At 40.0% G+C, this 23,987-nt stretch overlaps 1 protein-coding gene across 2 annotated transcripts; it reads left to right on the top strand.

Moving 5' to 3' along the window:
* The first annotated feature begins 9,209 nt into the window (after positions 1 to 9,209).
* On the top strand, positions 9,210 to 14,725 carry LOC145159436 (protein PSK SIMULATOR 1-like). Of its 2 annotated transcripts, none has more exons than XM_079078432.1 (13): positions 9,210 to 9,452; positions 9,959 to 10,294; positions 10,467 to 10,777; positions 10,866 to 10,958; positions 11,055 to 11,145; positions 11,583 to 11,676; positions 11,773 to 11,870; positions 11,979 to 12,048; positions 12,310 to 12,413; positions 12,551 to 12,667; positions 13,138 to 13,214; positions 13,307 to 13,351; positions 14,150 to 14,725. In XM_079078432.1, the coding sequence occupies exons 2-13, from the start codon at positions 9,998 to 10,000 to the stop codon at positions 14,511 to 14,513; spliced, it is 1,761 nt and encodes a 586-aa protein (XP_078934558.1). In that variant the 5' UTR covers positions 9,210 to 9,452; positions 9,959 to 9,997; the 3' UTR covers positions 14,514 to 14,725. The 2 variants fall into 2 exon arrangements, with proteins under 2 accessions (XP_078934558.1, XP_078934557.1); XM_079078431.1 differs by having other exon boundaries at positions 11,761 to 11,870.
* Positions 14,726 to 23,987: the final 9,262 nt, after the last annotated feature.

Raw genomic sequence — 23,987 nt, 5'->3', positions numbered from 1 at the left:
TTATATCCATCATGAGATAAAGTTTTCTAAGGTCCCCAAACATCAACATGTATAAGTTCAAACAAACTGTTTGTAATAGATATGCTATTTGGAAAAGGATTTCTATGTTGTTTTAATTTGAAACAAATAGAACAAGAATCGACAGATGAATAATGATTACAATCAACAAGAGACATAGAATGAAGTTTTTAAACATGTAAATGCCCTAATATGTTGTGCCACAACATGTCATTCGAATGTTTATGCATTACATTGAAAGAATGAAAGTTCAATGTATTTATTACAAAAAAAAAAACTATAAGAAAGATTATTCTGAATGAAATGATGATCAAAGACATAAAGATCTCTAATCCTTTGGCCAAAAGAAGCAAGAGAAAATTTATCCTTTACTGAAGGGTCTTGCAACATACAGTGTTCATCAGTAAAAAGAATAAATGTATGAAGTTGGGAAACTAGTTTGGGTACAAAAACAAGGTTGTACTTGAAAGAGGGAACATAAAGAACATTTTGAAGAGTGATAGTTTTGTTTAATTGAAAATTAACAATGTAATAAATAATAGTATCATTCCCATTAGGAAGACCAAGAAAATGTGGCTATGAAATTTTTGATAACGAAGAGAGAAAACATCGATTAGAGCAAATATAGTTAGTAGCACCATAATTGACAATCCAAAAAACATGTTCATGTAATAGAGATGATGATTTGTTTAAAATCAAATGGATTACCTTCATCTTGCATAACTCCATTGACAATTGAAAGATTTGTGTAACGACCCAAAAATCATGACTAAAAAATTTCGTTTTAAAAACATTACTTAAACCACAATTATCAATTCATAAGATAAATCATAACATAAAATCATAATGTTAATTCAAAACATAATCTTCTTATCAGAGTAAAACATCCCAGGCTGACTAGCTATGGTGTGTGCCATGCGATCATCCCGAGCTCTACTCTCAGCTACCGGAAATACCTGAAACCAAAACTGAAAACTGTAAGCACGAAGCTTAGTGAGCTCCCCCAAACTACCACATACCATACAATAACATATAAAGCACATATTGGGCCTTGCCCACTGCATCGGACCGAAGTCCGGACTAACTGGGGCCTTGCCCCCTGCATCGGACCGAAGTCCGGACTAACTGGGGCCTTGCCCCCTGCATCGGACCGAAATCCGGACTAACTGGGGCCTTGCCCCTGCATCGGACCAAAGTCCGGACTAACTGGGGCCTTGCCCCCTGCATCGGACCGAAGTCCGGACTAACTGGGGCCTTGCCCCTGCATCGGACCGAAATCCGGACTAACTGGGGCCTTGCCCCCTGCATCGGACCGAAATCCGGACTAACTGGGGCCTTGCCCCCTGCATCGGACCGAAGTCCGGACTGACTAAACATAGCATAACATAATAATAACTACTAGCATAAACACATATACTGCATACTACATCGGACCGAGGTCCGGACTAACTAACACATAAACATGCCTGAATCACAAAGACATCAAGCATACTGTACTACTGCATCGGACCAAAGTCCGGAACTAATGCTATCTAAACGGGCCGGCATTGTGGCCGTAGACCCGTTCCTACTGGAAGGAAACTCACCTCGTAACGCTGGCTGCCGAGATGCTAAATCTGAAACTGCTTGACTGCTGCTCCGGAACTCCCCGGCTACAAATCCCATAAACACTAAATCAAATATTGATAACTAATCTCAGGGTAAAATAACTATTTACCCCTGGTCAAGTCAACTTCCTGGTCAAAGTCAATTTCCAGTTGACCGGACTCGCCGAGTTGGGCCGCCAACTCGCCGAGTCCCTATCATCCATTCTAGTCCTCTACTCGCTTCTACTCGTCGAGTTTGGCAAGGACTCGACGAGTTCTTCTTCGATACTAACATCGAGTCTAACTTCATTCGACTCGCCGAGTTGTATGAACAACTCGTCGAGTTCTCCTTCATCATATGAACACGTCCAGTCTGTGGCTCGCCGAGTCGTATGAACAACTCGTCGAGTCTGAAGAACAACTCGTCGAGTCTGAAGACCAACTCGTCGAGTCTGAAGAACAACTCGCCGAGTTGAAGAACAACTCGCCGAGTCCCAAGCATGCTATTACTGTACAGTCGATTCTAATCGATTTCAGTGCTTCCAAATCATAGATCTGAGCTTCTAGGACTGGTTTTACACGTAAAGTTTCCAACTTTACGTGCATACACAAGAGTATAAGGCTAAAATACCCAAAATCATCAAATACTAAGCACTTAGGGTTTGGAACAAGGCCATGATTGCATAAAGGTGGCTATAATGAGCTCCTGGAGTTCAATAACGTCCAGATCTAAGGTTTCCATCCAAAGGAGAGTCCATATCTCAAGTTTTGAATCATATAAGGCTCCAAAAGAGACATAACAAGCATAAAAGAGGGTTTAATGGAGGAATACACAAGGTAATAACTTTATTACCTGAATGAGAACAGATGGAAGCTAACTCTTGGATCTCCTTTCTCTTCTATGGACCTTCTTTCCTACCTTCTCTTCCAAAGCTTCCAACTAGCACAAACACACTCAAGCTCAACAATGGGGGCTAGGGTTTACAGGTGAAATGCTCTAAAGGTGTTGGAGGCTGGGGTGGGAGGCTATAATGACGTTTGAAGAGGGTACAAACCCTTGAAATTAGGGCTTCATCCAGACAGGCAGACTCGCCGAGTCCCAACATATGGACTCGCCGAGTAGCCAACTTAAATCGCGAGCTCATCCCGCTTCTACTCGACGAGTCGGGCTACAGACTCGTCGAGTACCCCTTAAGAAATGGAGATACTTTAACTAAATTTACATACCATAAATGGGGCGCTACAACTCTCCCCCACTTATCTTAGACTTCGTCCTCGAAGTCTGCTGCCGCTGAATCCGAAAATAACTCAGGATAATGCTGTTGGATATAGTGTCTAAGTCCATAACTTTATTTGGTATGTACTTGACCCGACCCGGCATGGTCCATTTGGGTTGCATGGCATTGCAATACTTGGATAGACTAAATGAGAGAATAAGGCACTTATGATTATTAATATATTATAAGTTCTAGTATATTAATAATAGTATTATTTAATTAGTATTGATCAAGTATTAATCTAGTATTAATTTGGTGATCAAAGTGAGACTAATTAAATATATAGGGTTGATTATGACAATCATCAATTCTTTTATGGTGGATTAATGATCCATGGTTTATGGGTTTGGTTATAACCATATGGAGCTCCATGGATAGTCCATGGGAGTTACAAACCCATGGGTCATGGGAAATCAAGAGTCATGACAATTAAGGGCATTCATGTGTAAACCCTAATTATGACAACACTATAAAAGGAACCCTATGGCTAGCAAAATCGTGACCTAGTGTTACTAGAGAGGGCATAACCGATTTTGAGTGCTAGAAGTATTCTCTCAAGTTATTCCAAGTCTTGTGGTGTTGTGTGAAACATTTGAGGCACAACATTTGGGGTGCTAGGCTCACAAAGTCTTGAAGGAATCCAAGCAACAACAAGGTATGTATTTCTACTAGTTTTTATGTTTTATGTAATCCCCATGCCATGCTAGTTAGGAAATAACCTTGAAAAAGAAATTTGCATGTATATAGAGAAAACATAGATTCAAGGTTATTAGGGTTGCATGTACACTTAGGAAGTGTTAGAATGCTCAAAACCCAACAGTGGTATCAGAGCCTAGGATTGTTTTCTGTATACTTGATGCAAAACTGCTTAAAAATCGAAAATTCTGCATTCTGACGACTGGACTCGCCGAGTCCATGGGGAGGACTCGCCGAGTCGATCACTGCTCCATAACTGCTCAACCAATTCATGCCCACGATGACACAGACATCACCCATCGCGATCGGTACCAGGTCAATCGGAAACTCGACGCCAAAAATCTCCAGCACGCATCCTCGGAATACCTCGGTAGCAAAAACTACATGCTCATCTGCTATAGAAACCCTCAGAGGTTGACTCAACGCCTCACGCTAGTTGCCAATGTGACGACTAAAGGCTATGGATACAAAGGATCGACCTGCATCTAAGTCAAATAACACTAAAGCAGGTACAGAACTCACAAGAAATGTACCTAAATATAGCACATGATAATCATAAAGAGAAGCGCAGCATAAATAAATGAATAAATAGAGAAATACATACCAACCACGACATCAGGTGCTGCACGGACCTCCTCCACTGTCAGCTGGAAAGCTCTCCCACGAGCCTTCGGAACCTCGGCCTTCACCGGCCTAACATCAGTAACATGCAATGCAGCAGGAGTGGAACCCTGGGCTGATCCCTGAACAAGCTGAGGTCACTCGGCCTTCCGATGGCCGGTCTGATTGCAGTGGAAACAGACTGCAAAACCCTTGGGGAAATCCTTCGCCATATGCCCCTCCTTCTCACATTTGTAGCAAATCCCTACCCGACAAGATCCCTCGTGACTCTTGTTGCACTTGCCACAAGTGCGACCCTTCTGGCCTCCTGGTCTCGGATCAGCAGGCTTAGCCCGCTTGGCTGCCGGCTACGACTGTGCCGGCCGCCGGTCTCTCCCCTGAGACTCCGCGTCCTCCCTCGCCTGAGTCTCCAGCTCGATCTCCCTCCTCCTGGCATTCGCCTGGAGCTCAGCAAATGTACGGTAAGATGAGTTCGCCACAAACTCCTGAATATCCCTCCTCAGAATGGTCAAGTATCGAATCATGCGAGCCTGCTCAGTCGCCACATGCTCAGGGCAAAACAACTCCCTCTCGTGAAACATCCGCGTAATCACAGTCACCGACTCTGTCTTCTGTCTAAGAGACATAAACTCCTGGGCCAACAGTTCCCTTTCCATAGGGGGAACATACTCATCTCGAAACATCTCAACAAATCTCTCCCAAGTCACCGCAGCATGCTCTGCAAGGGTGAAACTAGCCGTCACAAACTTCCACCAGTCCTTCGCTCCCAAGCGAAGCTGGTTCAGTGCGGATCGTACCCTCAAATGCTCTGGGCATGAGCAAGTATAGAAACATCCATCAACATCAGAGATCCACCTCATTACAGCAATCGGATCCTGAGTCCCATAAAACTCTGGTGGCTTCGTGTTGCTGAACTCCCGATACAGCAACGAGTCACCCCCTTGCGGTCTGGTAGCAGCGACAGCTGCGGTGGCTGCAGCAGCAGCCGTCTCGGAAACAGCAGCATACCGCTCATCAAACGTCTCAATCAAAGTGGTCTTTATAGACCCAAACATCTCTGGAATAGTCTCTCAGATGGCTGCGGCCACCTCGTCGTGAATCATCCGGCGAATCTCATCATCGCTAACTCCACTGCTCCCTGGGGTGTGGCGTGTACCTACCATGATGTATCTGAAACACAACACAAAATAATCAGAGACTCGCTTGAGCATACTCACACTCGACTACTCATCCCTACTTGCTCCTTAGCGTCCTAAGGGTTCTTACTTGGGTTACCTGCAGATCGGGTGATTCCAGTAGTACGGGCCCAATACTACCTTCCACACCCCCCTGTAGGCATCCCAAGTCCTCCTCCTTGGATTCTAATTCACAAATACTCTATACCTCACGAATCACAGACTACCTTCTCAGAAGACCCCCTTTAAGCTCATCTAAGTATCTCTTCCTAGATTAATTCCCGACTCAGAACTCAGCACATACTCAAACCATAACAGATAACACTGATCAAAGCATCCCCTAGGCTAAGGCATCATAGACCAGGCAACTCTAGCCCTAGAATATGAAATACCTAGATTACCCTCTAGCATTCAATTTTAATAAACTATCTCATAAATATCACGTAATACAAAAATAAAGGTATTTTGGGAAATCACCGTTCGGGCTCTGGCCGATTGTACACATCGCTTCAACTTGTTCCTCTTAAAACTCGTTCTCGTTTTGGAAAAATTCTTTTCTTTTGAAAATTCTTCTCAAATCCTCAGTTTGAGTCCAAACACACCAGGAGGTGTATTAGAATCCCTCAAACCAATGCTCTGATACCAACTTGTACCGACGTGAAATTTTAACCAAATTTTTAAATTTCAAAACACATTGATTTTAATAAATAACCATAAACTGCCACAATGTAAATTCACCAAAACCTATGTTCAAAAGAAAACAGTATATAAAAACTCCAGGATCCTCTAAATCATAAAACAATCTTCGGTGTGTGTACAATCAAGCCGGCGTCTTCCCGTGATCCTGAGAAGTACCTGAAACACATAACACATAACACGGTAAGCACAAAGCTTAGTGAGTTCCCCAAAATACCATACACAAATCATTAGCCACTCTAGGCCATAACTTAGTAAGACCCTCCGGTCAATGTGTCTCAGTGGAACCCTCCGGTCCCAACTTAGTAAACTCATAGCAACAATATTCAGCAATAATCACAAGACATAATGCATAATATTACAATACACAGATAAACACATAAAACAACTCAATCATATAAATATACCACTCTTGGTAAGTATAGTGAGAAGACTCACCTCGTAAGTAAGCTAAGTGAACGAATACTCTCACACACGAATCACCAAATCTAGCCTCCTCCTAATCACATAAGATAATTATATCTAATTAACTCTTTAAATTACACATTTTACTAAGTTATCTCTCTCTCTCTCTCTCTTGAAGTGGGAAAAAGACCAATTTACCCCTCCATGGTTTCCCAAAGACAAGGTTGATCAAACCCTAAGTCAACAGAAGTCAAACTCGAGTCAACGGTCCATGTTGACCCTACTCGTCGAGTGCACTTATGGGACTCGACGAGTCTGCTCGCCATCTACAGAATCACTCAAAAGTCTGGCTCAACTTGTCGAGTTGACCCGTCAACTCGCCGAGTTGCTGCGCGATCAAAACCATCGGGACAACCCCATCCGACTCGTCGAGTCGGCTCCTTGACTCGACGAGTCCATTCAGAATCATATCTCATTCAATCATTTTCAAGGCAGAGAACCTTCCCAAACTCTAGATCTATAATCCTAAGGCTCATCAATCACGTAAAGTCACATGCTTTACGTTCATGCATGGCATTTTGAGCTTAAATGCCAAAAAACACCCCAAAAAGGGTTTTTTTTCACTCAAGATCACTTTTATGGTTGGATAAAGTAGGGACTTTTGGACTCTAGGGACCTCACATGGTCCAGATCTGAAGTTTAACCCTCTCAATGAACATAAAACACTCAAGGTCCTCATATTTGGGTGGAAAAACCCTAGATTCACAAAATCATGAGATCTATACAAAATAATGAGAAAGGTACGAGCTTTATACCTTTCCCAGAAGCTTTGAAGTGAAACAACCTCAGATCTAGCAGCACCCTCTTGTCCCTTGGCTTGGAATCCTTCTATTCTCTTCACAAGATGCACCAAACACTCACAATTAGCAAAGCACTCTCTCTCTAAGCTCAAAGGTCGTCTAGGGTTTACTCTCAAGGAAGTGTAGCCGCAAATGAGGCGATAAGTGCCTTTAAATAGTCCCCAAACCCAGGGATTTAGGGTTTCTCATCCCAGCGCCTACTCGGCGAGTCGGCTCCTCGGACTCGTCGAGTAGGTTATTAAACCCACGTGGCACATAGCGACTCTACTCGACGAGTTGGGGCACCGACTCGTCGAGTAGCTCAAGAGATAAATAAATAAATAATTCACAATAATATACCTGGATGTCCGGATGTTACATGAGAGCACCATCAGATTGTTCAAATTGTTGATGTAGTTCTTGCCAAATCTCTTTTGAAGTAGGAAGAAATAGAAGACTATCAACGATTGTTTTTGAAACATAGTTTAAGAGCCAACTGATAATCACTGAATTTGTACAAAACCAATTGGGATATGTGGAAGAATTTGAGAGAGGTGGAACAATTGTTCCATCAACAAATCTGATCTTGTTCTTCGCAGACAAGGAGATAACCATCGATTGCTTCCAAGAGTTGAATCCAACACCGATGAAGACATTTGAAACAAGAACATAATACAAAGTGTCTAAAGATCCAATGAAGAAAGGACTAGATACATCGATCGAAGAAGTAATTGATTCATTTGTTGAAGAATTAGGCATGATGAACACGAATTTAAAAGAAAAATTATGAAGATTTATGAACATAATTGTTACATGTCTGATACCATGTTAGATTGTAATAAAATGAATGATGAGAGAAAGAAATTTGTGAAATGAATTTCTCATTAATGAAGATGATTTAATTACAAAGCTTATATACAAACTACAAGGTAAATAACTATTGTAACAACTTTCTATAACAAAATTACATAAATGCCCTTATGGTTATGATCAACTAATAACATAAATAACAGCTTTGTAAACCAACACATGAAGCATCATAATAAAACAAAACTGGAACTTGAAAATTAGCAAAGAAAAATAAAGAGTTTTAGGTACGTGCATAGATTACAAATTTATGAAAAATTTACATTTTATCAGCATCATTTTCATAAAGCAGAGAAACTTAAGTATGCACTATAGTTTCATGTAGTGATTCTTTTCTTCTCGTAATGGTGTCTTTTGATTTTTGATGGAGAAAGTTGATGCCTTTAACAAACATGATCATGGTGTTTTTTTGAAAGAGCCACATGATCATGTTGTTATATAGGGAGTTAGAACATAAATGAAGAACTCTCATTTTCCTTGTGATGATTTATAAGTGTAGGCATTGTATTAAGTGTATCAGGTTATGAAAAAGAGTTTGAAACCACATAAATATAGACCCTTAAGTTAAGGACAATTATCATATCCATCATACTATAAATATTTAAGTCTAGAGACCAGATATGTTATTATATCAAATATTATGATACATAATGTAAATATACCTGACATGTACTAAGTATTAAAAAATAGTTTTAAGTTCACCGTAATCGTTATTTTCTAATATGATAGTCACATGACCTTGAAATATGGTGTTTCCACTAACTTAATGAACCGTTTGCTTAATTTATAGGGTGTAAACAAAAATATCCGACATGTAAATTTTCTTAAGAATCCAAACAAAGTAAAGTTCAATATCGACCTGACAGCTCAAAATCAATTCAAACGATGTAACAATCTTTATAAAAATTATTGGGTTGGGTGTTAAAGTACACGACGAAAAAAAAACAAAATGTCAGAAAAAGGAACAACGAATAAAAATAAATAATAAATAAATAAATAAAGCTGGAGGCGGGACAATAGAGGCATTTTAATATACGACCATGAAAAAGTCTGAAACCGTTGACGAACACCGCAGCCCTTCCCTCTTGACGAATTGAGCACTTGAACTTTGACCTTTTTCAGTCTTCACCTTCTTCCCCATTTCCGACACCTTCGATCACGATCGTTCTTTTTGGCTTAGCGTACGTCTGTACCCCTTCTTCCAGTTGGTATTTTGATCAAGAATTCACTTTTTTCCTCATACAAGCTTCACAATCTCTCAGTTTCTTTTGGGTAAGTATTTCGTTCACTCAAGATTTTATCATCTGGGTGTGTTTCCGTCTGTTTTATTTTTGTGGGTTTTGCGCAAAAAATACGTTTCAGATGGTGGAATCATGAACTTGAGATATATAAGTAGGCAACTTGGTATTTAATTATTTATGCGTAAATCATAGTTCGTTCCAGAAAGAAGGGATATACATCTTTGACTGTATATCTACAGTCCTTTTAACTTTAAAATCTGTAATAATTTTTAAATTATGTAAGGAAAGTTTTTAAACATCTAATTTGCTACTACTACAATACGAATTCAATGTTCTTGCAGTTAACTTCTACATCAAAACACCAAGGGTAGTACTTGCTGTGTTGTGTATCTATTGCGTCTCTTGAATTTGTTATAAATATCATTTGGTTTGAATAATATTGTCTTTCAATGTATGCCAATTGAACTGCTTTCGGATTCTAACTTCTACACAATTTTAGTGAATATTCATATGACACCCTAATGTTTTTTTTTTCAGCTTAGATTTCCCGAGTCTTTTTTTGGATTCACTAAAGATATGGGAGCTCGTTCTTCAAAGAGTTCAAACACTAAAAAAGGGTCATCACATGCACATGGACATCATGTTACGGGTATACAACCACATGAGTTGAAACAATTACCTTTTCAAGGAGACAAGACTCCTTCAAGAATGAGCACTGATAATTCCACTCTTGAAAACAAACAAACAAAAGAACCCGTTTCTACTCCCAAAACAAACGTGTCCGAATATAGTGCCAATGAGGATGACTTTTATGATGGAATACCTCGCTTCCCCATGACTTTATCTGAAAAATCAAAATCAAGAAGTTTCAGGGTATGTAATTTTTTCACATTGGCTACTTTTTTTGATGCTTTTAGGGTAGGATAGTGTGGGCCCAACCAGCTCAGGGGTAGCTAGAATATATATGAATTATTTGGTGTTGCCATTTTTACCCTTTTTGATTAGTAAAGTATCAAAAGATTCGTATTTTGCTGAATGTTTTCAGGTGAGTGCACGTAAAGCTGGTAGCTTAGGGATAGAAAAAGCTGTTGGTGTATTGGACACTCTTGGAAGCAGTGTCACAAATTTAAATTCCAGAAGTGCTTTCGTGATGGGTCCCACAACAAAAGGCAATGAACTATCTATATTGTCATTTGAGGTTGCCAATACAATCATGAAGGGTTCGAGTCTTATGAATTTTCTCTCAAATCAAAGTATAAGACATTTAAAAGAAGTAGTGTTTCTTTCTGATGGGGTGCAAAATTTAGTATCTAAAGATATTGATGAGCTTTTAAGAACAGTTGCTGCTGATAAGAGGTTCATAAAAATTAAAATCGTTCCTTTTTCATGATCCATGATCCATGAGCTAATTTATTTTTGTTGATTGGATATATGGATTTTGTAGGGATGAGTTGAAAATATTTAGTGGAGAAGTGGTTCGTTTTGGAAATCGATGTAAAGATCCTCAGTGGCATAATTTGGATGTTTATTTTGAGAAGTAAGTTGTGCATTTTTTTTTTCTTTTATGAAGTATATATTTTGTTATTAAATGCTATGTGGTTTTCATTTGATAAATAATTGTTTTGGTGTGTAGACAAAACAGGGGACTCACACGTGGTAAGCAATTGAAAGGGGATCCAGAAGTAGTGATGGAGCAATTGTTGACCTTGGTTCAACATACAGCTGTAAGCATCCTATTGGTGAATTTTGTTTTTTTTAAATGTAAAGATAAAATAGTCATTTAGTCTCATTCATATGGCTTGTTCTGTCTAGAAAAGAAATAGACTTTATGTATACAACACTTTAGCCGGACCTTACTTAATGCAAAAAAGCCCCTAATGGGAATATATGAATAAATTTTGTTTAAAAAACATTTGAGAAAATGAAGATTGAAGACACACTTGGGGAAACAGAAGAAAGGAATTGATGATGGCAAATTTGTAAAAAAGTTAGGGCTTAATGGGTATATATGAATCATCAAAATGATTTTTTGCTTTTGGTTATTACGTTCATGTTATTTAGAATTATGATGATTATGTTTAACTTTGAAATGAAGCGTATTGTTTATTTATTTATTTTTTATATTTTTTTAAGAGATAACTGGACACTCTTTGTGGTTCAGGATTTGTATAGGGAGTTAAGTGTATTGGACAAACTAGGGCAAGAAGATCAACAGAAGCATCAAGAAAGGGCTAATTCTAGTCCAGTTTCAAAAGGTGATTTATCTATGTTTTTGTCGTATACTTCATAAAGTTTTTATAATAGTTTATAAAATATTTTATGACACGTTAAATCTACAGTGTCATTTTCAGGTCATGAGCTTATGTTTCTTAAGCAAGAACTAAAAGACCAAAGGAAGCAAGTAAAACTTCTAAAGAAAAAGTCGCTTTGGTCTAGGAGTATGGAAGATGTACGTTTTCTTTTTCATGATTTCCATTATCGATTTCTACTTTGAAATGGAAAAAATTTAATTGATAATTCAGATATATTAATGGAGTGAGTTTATTATGTGATACAGATTATGGAAAAGCTTGCAGATACTGTCATCTATCTAAATAGGCAAATCAAAAATGTCTTCGAATCCGCATGTATGTCAACATTGGCAAATTCAACCCCTCAATTCTTTATCTTGCTATAAGGGCCCAACTTCCTTCCATAGCTCTTAAATTTAGTCAATAGTCAACACAATGTTTTGTTGATAACATTTTTTCAATTTTCAAAACATATCCTTCGATCATGACATAAAATCTTTCATGTATAATGGGTTTTCAAATGAAAAAGTCGTAGTTTGATAAAATATTAATATTTTTATGTTTATATTCATGGATTTGAGTTGTTGATGATTGCAGATGATGATGTATCATTAAGCGGATGTCCAAACATGCAGCATAAACTCGGGCCAGCTGGACTTGCATTACATTATGCTAATATTGTCCTTCAAATTGACTCGATTGTATGGATAAATTATAATAATAAAATATTCAAGAAAATGACTTATTGTGGAAAAAACTCAATATCCTGACTCTCTGTATTAAGTCAAAAAGAAAGACCTATTTATTTTGGGTTGATGATTTTGTGTTATTTGATTAGGTTTCTAGAAGCAGCCCTATGACTTCCATTGCAAGAAGCACATTATACCAGAGTCTACCACCAGATATAGAATTATCTTTTCGATCCAAATTAGCTTCATTTCGTGTTGGAAAAGAGGTACACTAACTTTTCTACTAGGTAGTTTTTGGTATGATGGAATTGGAGAAGGAATGGAATCTGATTCCTTCCATTTTGTTAATTTTCATCTTTTAGGCACGTGGTGTTTTTTAAGTCCAACTTGGAAATGAAATAAATTAATGTTTTTTTTTTTTTTTTTTTTTTTTAAAACAGCTAGAAAATATTTTTTATTATATTCTTATTTTGGTGTTAATAAGCTTTTATTATTTTAATTTTTTAGTTTTGAAAATGATCAATTCTATAGTAACTACTAGATAATATATAGAATATTGTTTTAACCATACCATTGTATTTACATGTATATAAAAAATTTCATTTAATTCCTACAGACCAACCAAATGTGTTCATGGAATGTAATCACTCATTCCATTCCATCAACCCAAACACACCCGAGTTTCCTTTTAACGATTCTACTAATTAAGAAGTTCATTGTATGTTCATTTTTTCAGTTTGATCTTCAAGATATTAAAGCCGAAATGGAAAAAACTCTCTGTTGGCTTTCTCCTGTGGCCATAAACACAGCAAAGTAAAGAGATTTCAGCCTCTTTTTCTTTCTTTCTTTATTTTTTTTCATTTAATCAATCGGTTTTTCTCTCTTTTTCTTTGTGTTTTCAATAGGGCCCATCATGGTTTCGGTTGGGTTGGCGAGTGGGCAGACACCGGGTGAGTTCTTGTGAAAATCCATCTTTATTAGAAAGGGCAAAATGCAAGAACTAACAACTCATTTTATTTATTTATTAGCATCTTACTTCCATTTCTTTCTTTTTAATCATTGTATTTTCAATCTTTTTATTTATTAGCATCTTACTTTCATTTCTTTCTATCAGAGCATTGCACTTTCAATCTTTTTCTTATTAAAGCATTGTACTTTGAAAAACCTACCAAATTATAGCATTGTACCTTTACATTTTTTTCTTATTAGCACATTATACCTTGAAAAATATACACAATTATATCAGTAAAAAATTGATTTCTATTTAAATGACATTGCTATGATTGGGTAGATTTTTCAAAGTACGATGCTATAATAGGCCGAAATGAAAGTAGGATGCGATAAATCTTTAAAAAACAAATCAATGAAAGAACATTGCCTTTTCTTGCTTATAACCGTGTTGAAGTTATGAAAAGTCACATGGGTTAAAAGATGAAACTGGTATGTTCTTTATGAAGTTCGGTCAATCTTTTTCTTATTAAAACATTGTACTTTTAATATTTTTCTTATTAGCACACTATACTTTAAAAATCTACAACAACTACATGTAAAAATCGTTTTCCATTTAGATGACATTGCTTAATTGGATAGATTTTTCAAAGCACAATGTTGTAATAGGAAGAAATGAAGGTATGATGCTATAATAAACAAATTAAAGAAAGTACATTGCCTTTTCTTGTATTTCACCCTATTGAAACTATGAAAATCCACATGGGTTGAAATATGAAACAAGTTTATTCCTTATGCAGTCCGGGAGGAGGGCGTAAACCAAATGGGCTAAATGATATAAACCGGATTGAAACATTTAACCATGCAAACAAAGGACAAACCGAGTTTTATATTGTTGATATGTTGTTGTGGCTCAACCATTTGATAAACCGATCCAAGATAACTGCAAATGTGGATGAAATGCAGTCAAATACAGAGTCCCCAAAAGATCAAAATCAGAAACCATCACAAGAAGCTTCACATGTCATGCCTCTTTCAAGCTCAGATGACCTTGTTTTAGAGCAAAAAGATGCTACTATTGTGAAGTGCATAGAAGGAAGTGAAGAAAGTAATAATGGTCTTGTGGATGTTGACTTTGATTTGGGACATGAGAATGAAATTTAGTTTGTATGTGTAAATAGACAGAAGGGTTTGTATGCATGAACCATGAAGATGAGCTTATAAGGGGTTCCATGAGCATTCTAGTTATGTTTGTTGTGGTTAGGGGGGATGTTCATGTAATGGTGGATATGAATATGTATGTCTTGTAAAAAAAGTTGTGTAAAGAGAAAAAAAGGTGAAATTTATCGCAATAATGCATAACTAGATTTTTTTTTTTTTTTTTTTTTTTTTTTTTTTTTTTGCTGTAAAGAGAGTCAGGTGTATTTATTAGCAACGTGCTTTTATCAATTTATTTATTATAGTATTCTGTTTTGAGTCGGTTATATTGCAAGTCGTTTATATTGCAACTCTGACAATCTATTTAATCATACCAAGGTCATCCACATACAAAATAAATCATTGCTTTGACAAAATGATATGATTAGTCTTTGTGGTTTACAAAAAGTTTGTGTGTTCAATTTTTATCTTTTTCCGTTATGTTGATTATCCATTTGGTTTCAATTTCTTGTGAGGTTGATCATTAATGCATGTAAGATGATTTTTGTGCTATTTTTAATTTAATTTAGACTTTCTTTTATATATTTTGAACTACTTTTAATAAAAAACAATAAATAAAGTTGACTCACCACACTCACCCTACTGTCCTCTCACTTTAACCCCATTCTTTGGTTTACGTTCCAAACTCCTCATCGTCTTTCTCTCTCAATCGAAGAAAAGCTCCAGAGCCACCGGTCTTTCCATCTTTCCAGAGTCTATGCAACACCGTAAATTTTCAAATAAAATTTTCATTTAAAATCGCATTATTCTCATAACACATTTCGCAAAAATCTCATTTATTTGAATTACAAATCGCAACTCCTTAATTGTTTGATTCAAATCCAGGATCCTCAAAACATAACTCTGTCACTGGTGTGTACAATCAAGCCGGCGCTTTCCCGCGATCCTGATAAGAACCTGAAACACATAACACATAACGGTAAGCACGAAGCTTAGTGAGTTCCCCAAAATACCACATACAACACTTTAGCCACTCGAGGCTATAACTCTGTAAGACCCTCCGGTCTATGTGTCTCAGTGGGACCCTCCAGTTCTAACTCTATGGACCCTCCGGTCTTAACTCTGTAAGCTCTGAGTAATACACAACATAAATCACAAAGAAATAATGCAGGATATCACAGTACACAAATAAGCACATAAGAGATCTCAGTCACACAAAATACCACTCATGGTAAAGTATAGTGAGAAGACTCACCTCGAGGCACGCAAGCAATTATCCTTGTACTCGAATCTCGAACTTGCCACCGCCTAACACATAGGGTAAATATTCTCTAATTAATACTCGATTCTCGGCTCTAAGTAAACCAAAGGTTACTCTTTCTCTTTCTAACTCCGAAAGTGGGTAAAAGACCATTTTACCCCTCCATGATCTCCATTACTCACGATTGTCTCAACTCTAAAGTCAACAGAAGTTGAACTCGAGTCAACAGTCCTTGTTTGACCCGACTCGTCGAGTACACTCATGCAACTCGTCGAGTCCACTGACATCCTCAGAAGTCTCGTGAAGGTCCAACTCAGCTCGTCGAGTTGACCCCCAACTCGCCTAGTTATCACATGATCAAGCTCATCGGGACACACCCTCACCGACTCGTCGAGTCAGCCTATGGACTCGGCGAGTTCCTTTGGTCTGATTTCCCATTCAGACGTCCAAAGCCAGATCTATCATTCCAAACCCTAGATCTAGCCCTTTAAGACACAAAAGTCACACAAAGTCTCGACCTTTACGTTCATGCATGGCATAAATGCCTCAAAAATGCCAATACAAAGCCCTTCAATGGTTTGGTGCTCAAGGTCTAGTCTCTAACTCAATAAAGTTGGATCTTTGGTCTCTCAAGTCCTTCTACAGTCCAGATCTGAGGTTTCAACCTCAAGATATGCTCAAATAACTCATTGCTAAGAATGGATGGGAGAAAACCCTCAAAATCTCCCTAAACTAAGATCTCACAAAGGAAAGGTCAAGATAGGAGCTTTTTACCTTTACACTGAAGCTAACCACTGAAGAAATCTGGATCTACAACCCCTCCTTGATTGAACACACCAAGCTCTCCAAATCTCCTTCAAAGGATGCACAAACCACTCAAATTAGCTCCTCACTCACTCTCTAGCTCTAATGGCGATTAGGATTTGTTCTCAGGGGTGTAGGGTAACTGGTGAGGCGTAAATGGGGGCATAAGTTCCCTTATATAGGCCCCAACCCTGAGAAATTAGGGTTTTTCTGCCCAGCACCTACTCGGTGAGTCGGTTCTCTGACTCGTCGAGTTCACTCATTAATTCCACACAAGCAACTTGACTCGACTCGACGAGTTGGACCCTCAACTCGTCGAGTCTCTCCATAAATCTCAAAATTAAAATACACAATAATATACCTGAAAATCCGGGTGTTACAGTCTAAGGTAGACCAAATCTCCCACCTAAAATCCGTGATCACGTCGACAAGCGTTTGGTTAAGTCGGCCATTCTATGTTTTGCTCTACATAAATTGTCTTTCAATAGTGAATGTAGGTGGTGATGTTCCTGCAAGGTGGAGTTTATAGAGAAGGTTGGTGAAAATTTGGGCTGCTAACGATTGACCCACTCGTACCAACGAACTGACCCTCGCGGTACCCCTCGTACCAATGAACTGACCCACTCATGTCTAAGGCACCAAATGACAATCAATACCCCTCAAATGGAACCCACCTCTGAATCCGGAATCTCTTTTTGCCCACTCAATACACTACCAAAGCCAAACTCAAACTCGAGAGTCTGGTCCGACCCAGAATTGAAACCACTCGACCCAAGGAAGCACTCAACTCATAACTCATGACTCGCAACCTACGCGTACATCACTTCTCCAATTCCTTCTGATTGAGGTAACCCCTTCTCAACGTGGGATATAACAATTCTCGACCGACACGGAGACCCCAGTCTCGCCCCTGTTCCGGCAACCAGGTTTTCGAAGACTCAAGCGGTAAGGATACCGAAGCCTAAGAACTCCTCTGTGTCATACTCTGATTAGTGAATACTACAGCTCCCTGAAGATTCACAATGCTCTCCCCCTGACTAGTGAAAGCTACGGCTCCCCGCAGTTTCACAACGCTCTCCCTCTGACTGGTGAAAGCTACGGCTCCCCGCAGTTTCACAACCCTCTCCCTCTGACTGGTGAAAGCTACGGCTCCCCGTAGTTTCACAACACTCTCCCTCTGACTGGTGAAAGCTACGGCTCCCCGCAGTTTCACAAAACGCTCCCTCTAACTGGTGAAAGCTACGGCTCCCTGAAGTTTCACAAAACGCTCCCTCTGACTGGTGAAAGCTACGGCTCCCCACAGTTTCACAACACTCTCCCTCTGACTGGTGAAAGCTACGGCTCCCCGCAGTTTCACAATACTTGCTCGACGATTGGTGAATACTACAGCTCTCCGTAGTATCACCACACCCTCTCGTTGACTGATGAATACTACGGCTTCCTGCAGTACCACCACACTTTCTCGCACTAACTCATGGATGCTGCAGCTTCTCGCAGTCTTACAACACTTTCTCTTACCATCCTACTATCTCATTCTCAAGTCGACGCCACAATACGTTCACTAACTCATGCTCCGCGGCTCAGCATAGGTAGGTGCACATACCCTTCCAAAATAAGCATCACTACGCTTGACATCAACTGTCATGACAACTCGTTTTCTCGCCGCAATTCACATTCTTAGATACTATCGCTTGATGTCAATTAGCCAAAGGGGCTCCCACTGGAACCATATATACTTGATACACCACTTGCCATCTCTTAACTCAAGACTCAAAATAATCTGAAATTTAGGACATCATACTCGGACACCTCGTTACACCATCACAGAACCTTACGTTGTCTTGCCTCAACCACTGATCCCTTACTCACGACATCATACTCAGATACCGCATTCCCCTTTCAGAATCTCACAACTGATCTTCCCCTCGCATCACTTGTAACCTCGGAATATCCCCATCTCACAAATTGCAACACGGGGAATCGACTATGACTGAAAGCACGTTGACGAAAATCCGAAGCTCCACCCTCTACTGATCACCACCCATACGAAACTACTCATCCCGGCTCTGGAATTGGTTGACAAATCAATTGCTGCCCCTAATGGAGTATAGATTACAATCTACATCTATACCCGCAATTTTTAGCTAATACACCCTGAACTCAGCGACCCAACCGTCTCGAACTCCATATTTGCAAACCCCAGAAATCCCTAGCCACAATAAATTCTCCAACGCAAAGGCCACAAGCCGTGGATTCACTCATCCTTGATTAAGCACATACACATACATCATCTCGCCTCATCCACCAATAACCCAGGTCTCATGTGTCCACACCGTAGATCTTCATAACCATCTCTCTAATCGTACTTGAACGGATCGCTGATCCTCTCAATAGAATACCTAGTTCTTCCCCACTTAGGGTTCTAACTATAAACCAATTGGCATACCAACAATCTACTCCATAGACTGTTTCTCCAGGTACATCACACTTGACTCTTGAAACGTACCGCGCAATCACTCAATGATCTCCCCGATGGAAACCAAGCAACTCCAAATATCCCGTATCTCCGACAAAAACCTAAGAGTCCTCCCAACGTGACTGCCTCTAGTCATTTTGAATGCCTCTAACCGACACACCGCCGGATACCCCGACTGTTCCGAAACAGTCCTGACTCTCAATCTGGAAATAATGCACTATCACACACCTTGTCTCTGATTCCTCGACCAGCCTCCTATCGCGGGAAATTATAAAAGCAAGAGACCTCATTCTCACAGTCGATACACAATGTAGACAACGAGGGCCACCGCCCCGATGTACTCCTCTTAATCACCAGGAACTGCTGCTAAAAGTATGCCTCACCCGTCAAGGCACCTTCCTTAGTCTCTCCCATCTCAGTCTCACTAATGACTTTCTCATGGCATAAGAATACCTCGCAGCAGCATACTGCCCAAATACTCTAGTGGAAAGGTTGCAATCCTATGCTACCCACAGGGTTGCCTCCAAATTCTGAAACCGGAAGCTCGCTATCTCTTTTGCTCCTCCCACGTAACGGGAACAACGCAACCCTTGTCACAGAAGGTGACGTCTCATCTATCGATCGATTGCTCAACTCAGACCGCGATCCTTCGATTAGCATCAACTCTACTCATCCCTGAGTCTTGCAACTCTAACTAGCATCTCACCATAAATCTCTCGGAAACTAACTTGATTTCCCTCTCAAGGTATGCTCTATTGAAACTCGTTCGACATGGCCCTCTGGCCCCACACTCTATCATATCTGCTCTCAGTCTGATCAATTACAATGAGATAACTGATAAACTCTGAAGCACTAATCGCCACGAACCATGGTACTCGAACCATGTGATCACCTTTCAATCTTCCACGAATCATGGTACCCGAACCATGTTATCTGTGCTCAATCTGCTACTTAGAACCTCTGGAATTTTCCCTGTTTCTAGTATGGGTCCTCTGCTTTCAGTAGTACGGGCCCATACTATCTGCCACATCTTACCCATACTTTCCACACGGATCATCCCAGATTTCCTAAGTAGCTGCTCAACCTCCTCGATCACCAATCCCGTTAAACCTGGTCGCTCCCCAGTGAATACTCTCTTCTATCAGCGTACTCATCTGACTAAGACCACTCCCTAGGCTCTTCCTAGGTTCTCACACTTCTCTGCCATCAGCTGCTGAAGAACTCCTTATGATGCCAGCCATCTACCTCCTGAATATCGTCATATTCACTCATTAGCTGACTCCCATCATCGAGAGTTCCACAAAGCACGAAGCAAGCAACTTTCGGGCATCGAATAATCTCCACCAGCACGAAAAACCACTCTAGGTTACAACTCTATTTGCTCTACTCGCACTCAATAGGTGTCACCGAACTCAAGCAACTCTACCCCACGCGGGTATCTAACTACTCTCTCAGTAGGCTCCTCAAATGCTCATCTTGGTATCTCTCCTAGATTACTCCTCTACTCAAAACTCTATCTCTGAAATATTCCTGCTGGATACTCTTACTCCGCACATACTCAAAGCACATCACATATAGCAAAATTCCTAGGCTAAGGCATCACAAATCAGGCAACTCTAGCCCTAAAATATGAATTACCTAGCCTATCTCCTAGCATGCATCACTAATACCTCAATAATAACTCATAACTCATAACACAAATAAGTAAGGGTATTTTGGGAAATCACCGTTCGGGCTCTGACTAATTGTACACACTGCTCTTCCTCGTTTTCTCTTAGAAACTCTTGCTCGTTTAGAAAAAAAATCATTTCTTTTGAAATTTTTTCTCAAATCCCCAGTTTGAGTCCAGACATGCCCGAAGGTGTATCCGAATCCCTCAAACCAAGGCTCTGATACCAACTTGTAACACCGTAAATTTTCAAATAAAATTTTCATTTAAAATCGCATGATTCTCATAACACATTTCGCAAAAATCTCATTTATTTAAATTACAAATCGCAACTCCTTAATTGTTTGATTCAAATCCAGGATCCTCAAAACATAACTCTGTCACTGGTGTGTAGAATCAAGCCAACGCCTTCCTGCGATCCTAATAAGAACCTGAAACACATAACACATAACACGGTAAGCAAGAAGCTTAGTGAGTTCCCCAAAATACCACATACAACACTTTAGCCACTCGAGGCTATAACTCTGTAAGACCCTCTGGTCTATGTGTCTCAGTGGGACCCTCCAGTCCCACAACTCTGATGGACCCTCTGGTCCTAACTCTGTGGACCCTCCGGTCCTAACTCTGTAAGCTCTAAGTAATACACAGCATATATCACAAAGAAATAATGCAGGATATCACAGTACACAAATAAGCACATAAGACATCTTAGTCACACAAAAATACCACTCATGGTAAATTATAGTGAGAAGACTCACCTCGAGGCACGCAAGCAATTATCCTTGTACTCGAATCTCGAACTTGCCACCGCCTAACACATAGGGTAAATATTCTCTAATTAATACTTGATTCTCGACTCTAAGTAAACCAAAGGTTACTCTTTCTCTTTCTAACTCCGGAAGTGGGTAAAAGACCATTTTACCCCTCCATGATCTCCATTACTCATGATTGACTCAACCCTAAAGTCAACAGAAGTTGAACTCGAGTCAACAGTCCTTGTTTGACCCGACTCATCGAGTGCACTCATGCAACTCGTCTAGTCCACTCACATCCTCAGAAGTCTCGTGAAGGTCCAGCTCAGATCGTTGAGTTGACCCCCAACTCGCCGAGTTATCACATGATCAAGCTCATCGGGACAAACCTTCCGACTCGTCGAGTCAGCCTATGGACTCGGCGAGTTCCTTTGGTCTGATTTCCCATTCAGACGTCCAAAGTCAGATCTATCATTCCAAACCCTAGATCTAGCCCTTTAAGACACAAAAGTCACACAAAGTCTCGACCTTTACGTTCATGCATGGCATAAATGCCTCAAAAATGCCAATACAAAGCCCTTCAATGGTTTGGTGCTCAAGGTCTAGTCTCTAACTCAATAAAGTTGGATCTTTGGTCTCTCAAGTCCTTCTACAGTCCAGATCTGAGGTTTCAACCTCAAGATATGCTCAAATAACTCATTGCCAAGAATGGATGGGAGAAAACCCTCAAGATCTCCCTAAACTAAGATCTCACAAAGGAAAGGTCAATATAGGAGCTTTTTACCTTTACACTGAAGCTAACCACTGAAGAACTCTGGATCTATAGCCCCTCCTTGATTGACACACCAAGCTCTCCAAATCTTCTTCAAAGGATGCACAAACCACTCAAATTAGCTCCTCACTCTGATTTTTATAAAGCATAAACAAAATCGGTCTTTTCTGGCCGTGAAAATGGGGATGTCACAGTTGGTATTAGAGCATTAGTTTAAGCGAACTAGGAGTATGGATTTATTTCTAGACTTAAACTTAGAATGCTAAGCGATGATTGTGAGATGTGATCACTAGCTTATTTAGGAAAGTATGCCTAATATGCTTTATGTGCTAAATGATTTATGCCTCATATGTTGTTATTTGTTCGGATCTATGGTCTGTTGCCGACCGGATCTGGAAACCTTATGTGTTTAGGATTCTAAACGTACGACTACGATATTAGAACTAACATGTAAACGTTTCGGAGTGATAAGGACGATTTAAACGACTATATTAAATAAAGATCTAGATTCACCTTATTCGGTGTATAGATCAAAATGGCAAGAACCCGCAGTGGAGCCGGGAATGCTAATGGGAACAGAAACCAACCCCCAGTGATTGAGCAAATACCGGTTGTGGTAGCCGCTGCTGAGCCAATAACCATGGCCGGAGTACAAGCGATGATCCAAATGATGTTGGATCGCCAGATGGAGGAAACAAGGCGTTTATTTCAACAAAATCGAGAGGAACTTACGGTGCCTATTGAACAGCCCGAGCTCAGTGATGGGCAGTCAGAAGGAGGGAACTACAGTGGGACGGTTGGTCGAGCTGACCCACCGATAGTTAGACGAAACAATCAGGATGGAGGAAATGACGGACGTAGATGCAAGTACAAGGATTTCATGGCATCAAAACCCCCAAGTCTTTCTGGAAGCCCAACACCGGTGGAAGTTATGGACTGGATCTCCGAGATGGAGACAATGTTTGAGAGTTGCGAGTGTAGCAACAAACAGAAGACCGCTCTCGCGATCCCTCTGTTAAAGTCTGGAGTACTGAGCTGGTGGAAGCTACTAGCTAACACGATGCCCAAGGGAGAAGCAAGCAAGATGTCTTGTGAAGATTTCGTGGTGCAACTGAAAATGCAGTACTGCTCTGAGCAGGATCTCCTAGAGATCAACAATGAGTTTCAAAATCTGAAGAAGGGAAGGATGAGTGTCACTGAGTATGCTGCAAGTTTTACGGAGAAGATGAAGCTTGTTCCTTACCTAGTTCCAACTGAGCTCTCCAAGGTCAACAAGTTTGCCCATGGATTACCAGCGGACTTTGGTCCAATGGTCAAGCAAGCAACCACTTTGAAAGCCGCCATCTGGGCAGCCAGGAATGTTGAGACTCAGATTAGGGAAAAGGGCCTGGATAAAGCTGAAGTTGGCGAGAAGAGGAAGTTTGAAGGATCTTCAAGGTCCAACAAGGAGACCAAATTCCTGAAGTCTGGAGGAGGAAGAGGAAGTGAAGCAAGATGGTGCGAGAAGTGCAAAAAGAAACACTCTGGAACATGCGGTGAAAAGGTGACTTGTTTCAAGTGTGGAAAGCATGGGCATTACGCCAACGAGTGTACATTCAACAAAAGGGTATGTTACGCATGTAACGAGGAAGGTCACTTCAAGCAAGATTGCCCAAAGAGAGAAGGGGCTACAAAGCCAAATGTGCCGCCAAAGCCAAAGGCGAGAGCATTTCAAATGATCCTTGATGAAGTAGATAACAATGCAAG

This window comes from Lactuca virosa, chromosome 2 (genome assembly GCF_052849685.1).
Source record: "Lactuca virosa cultivar CGN04683 chromosome 2, Lactuca_virosa_CGN04683_v6, whole genome shotgun sequence".
In the NCBI taxonomy this organism is placed as follows: Eukaryota; Viridiplantae; Streptophyta; class Magnoliopsida; order Asterales; family Asteraceae; genus Lactuca; species Lactuca virosa.
This window is presented reverse-complemented; position numbering and strand designations above follow the sequence as displayed.

Excerpts from the sequence above, each read along its gene's own strand:
- LOC145159436 (XM_079078431.1), top strand. The coding sequence starts at position 9,998 with ATGGGAGCTCGTTCTTCAAAGAGTTCAAACACTAAAAAAGGGTCATCA. Across the intron at positions 10,959-11,054 it reads TTGGATGTTTATTTTGAGAA|ACAAAACAGGGGACTCACAC; the intron begins GTAAGTTGTGCA and ends TTTGGTGTGTAG. Across the intron at positions 12,414-12,550 it reads TCCTTCAAATTGACTCGATT|GTTTCTAGAAGCAGCCCTAT; the intron begins GTATGGATAAAT and ends TTATTTGATTAG.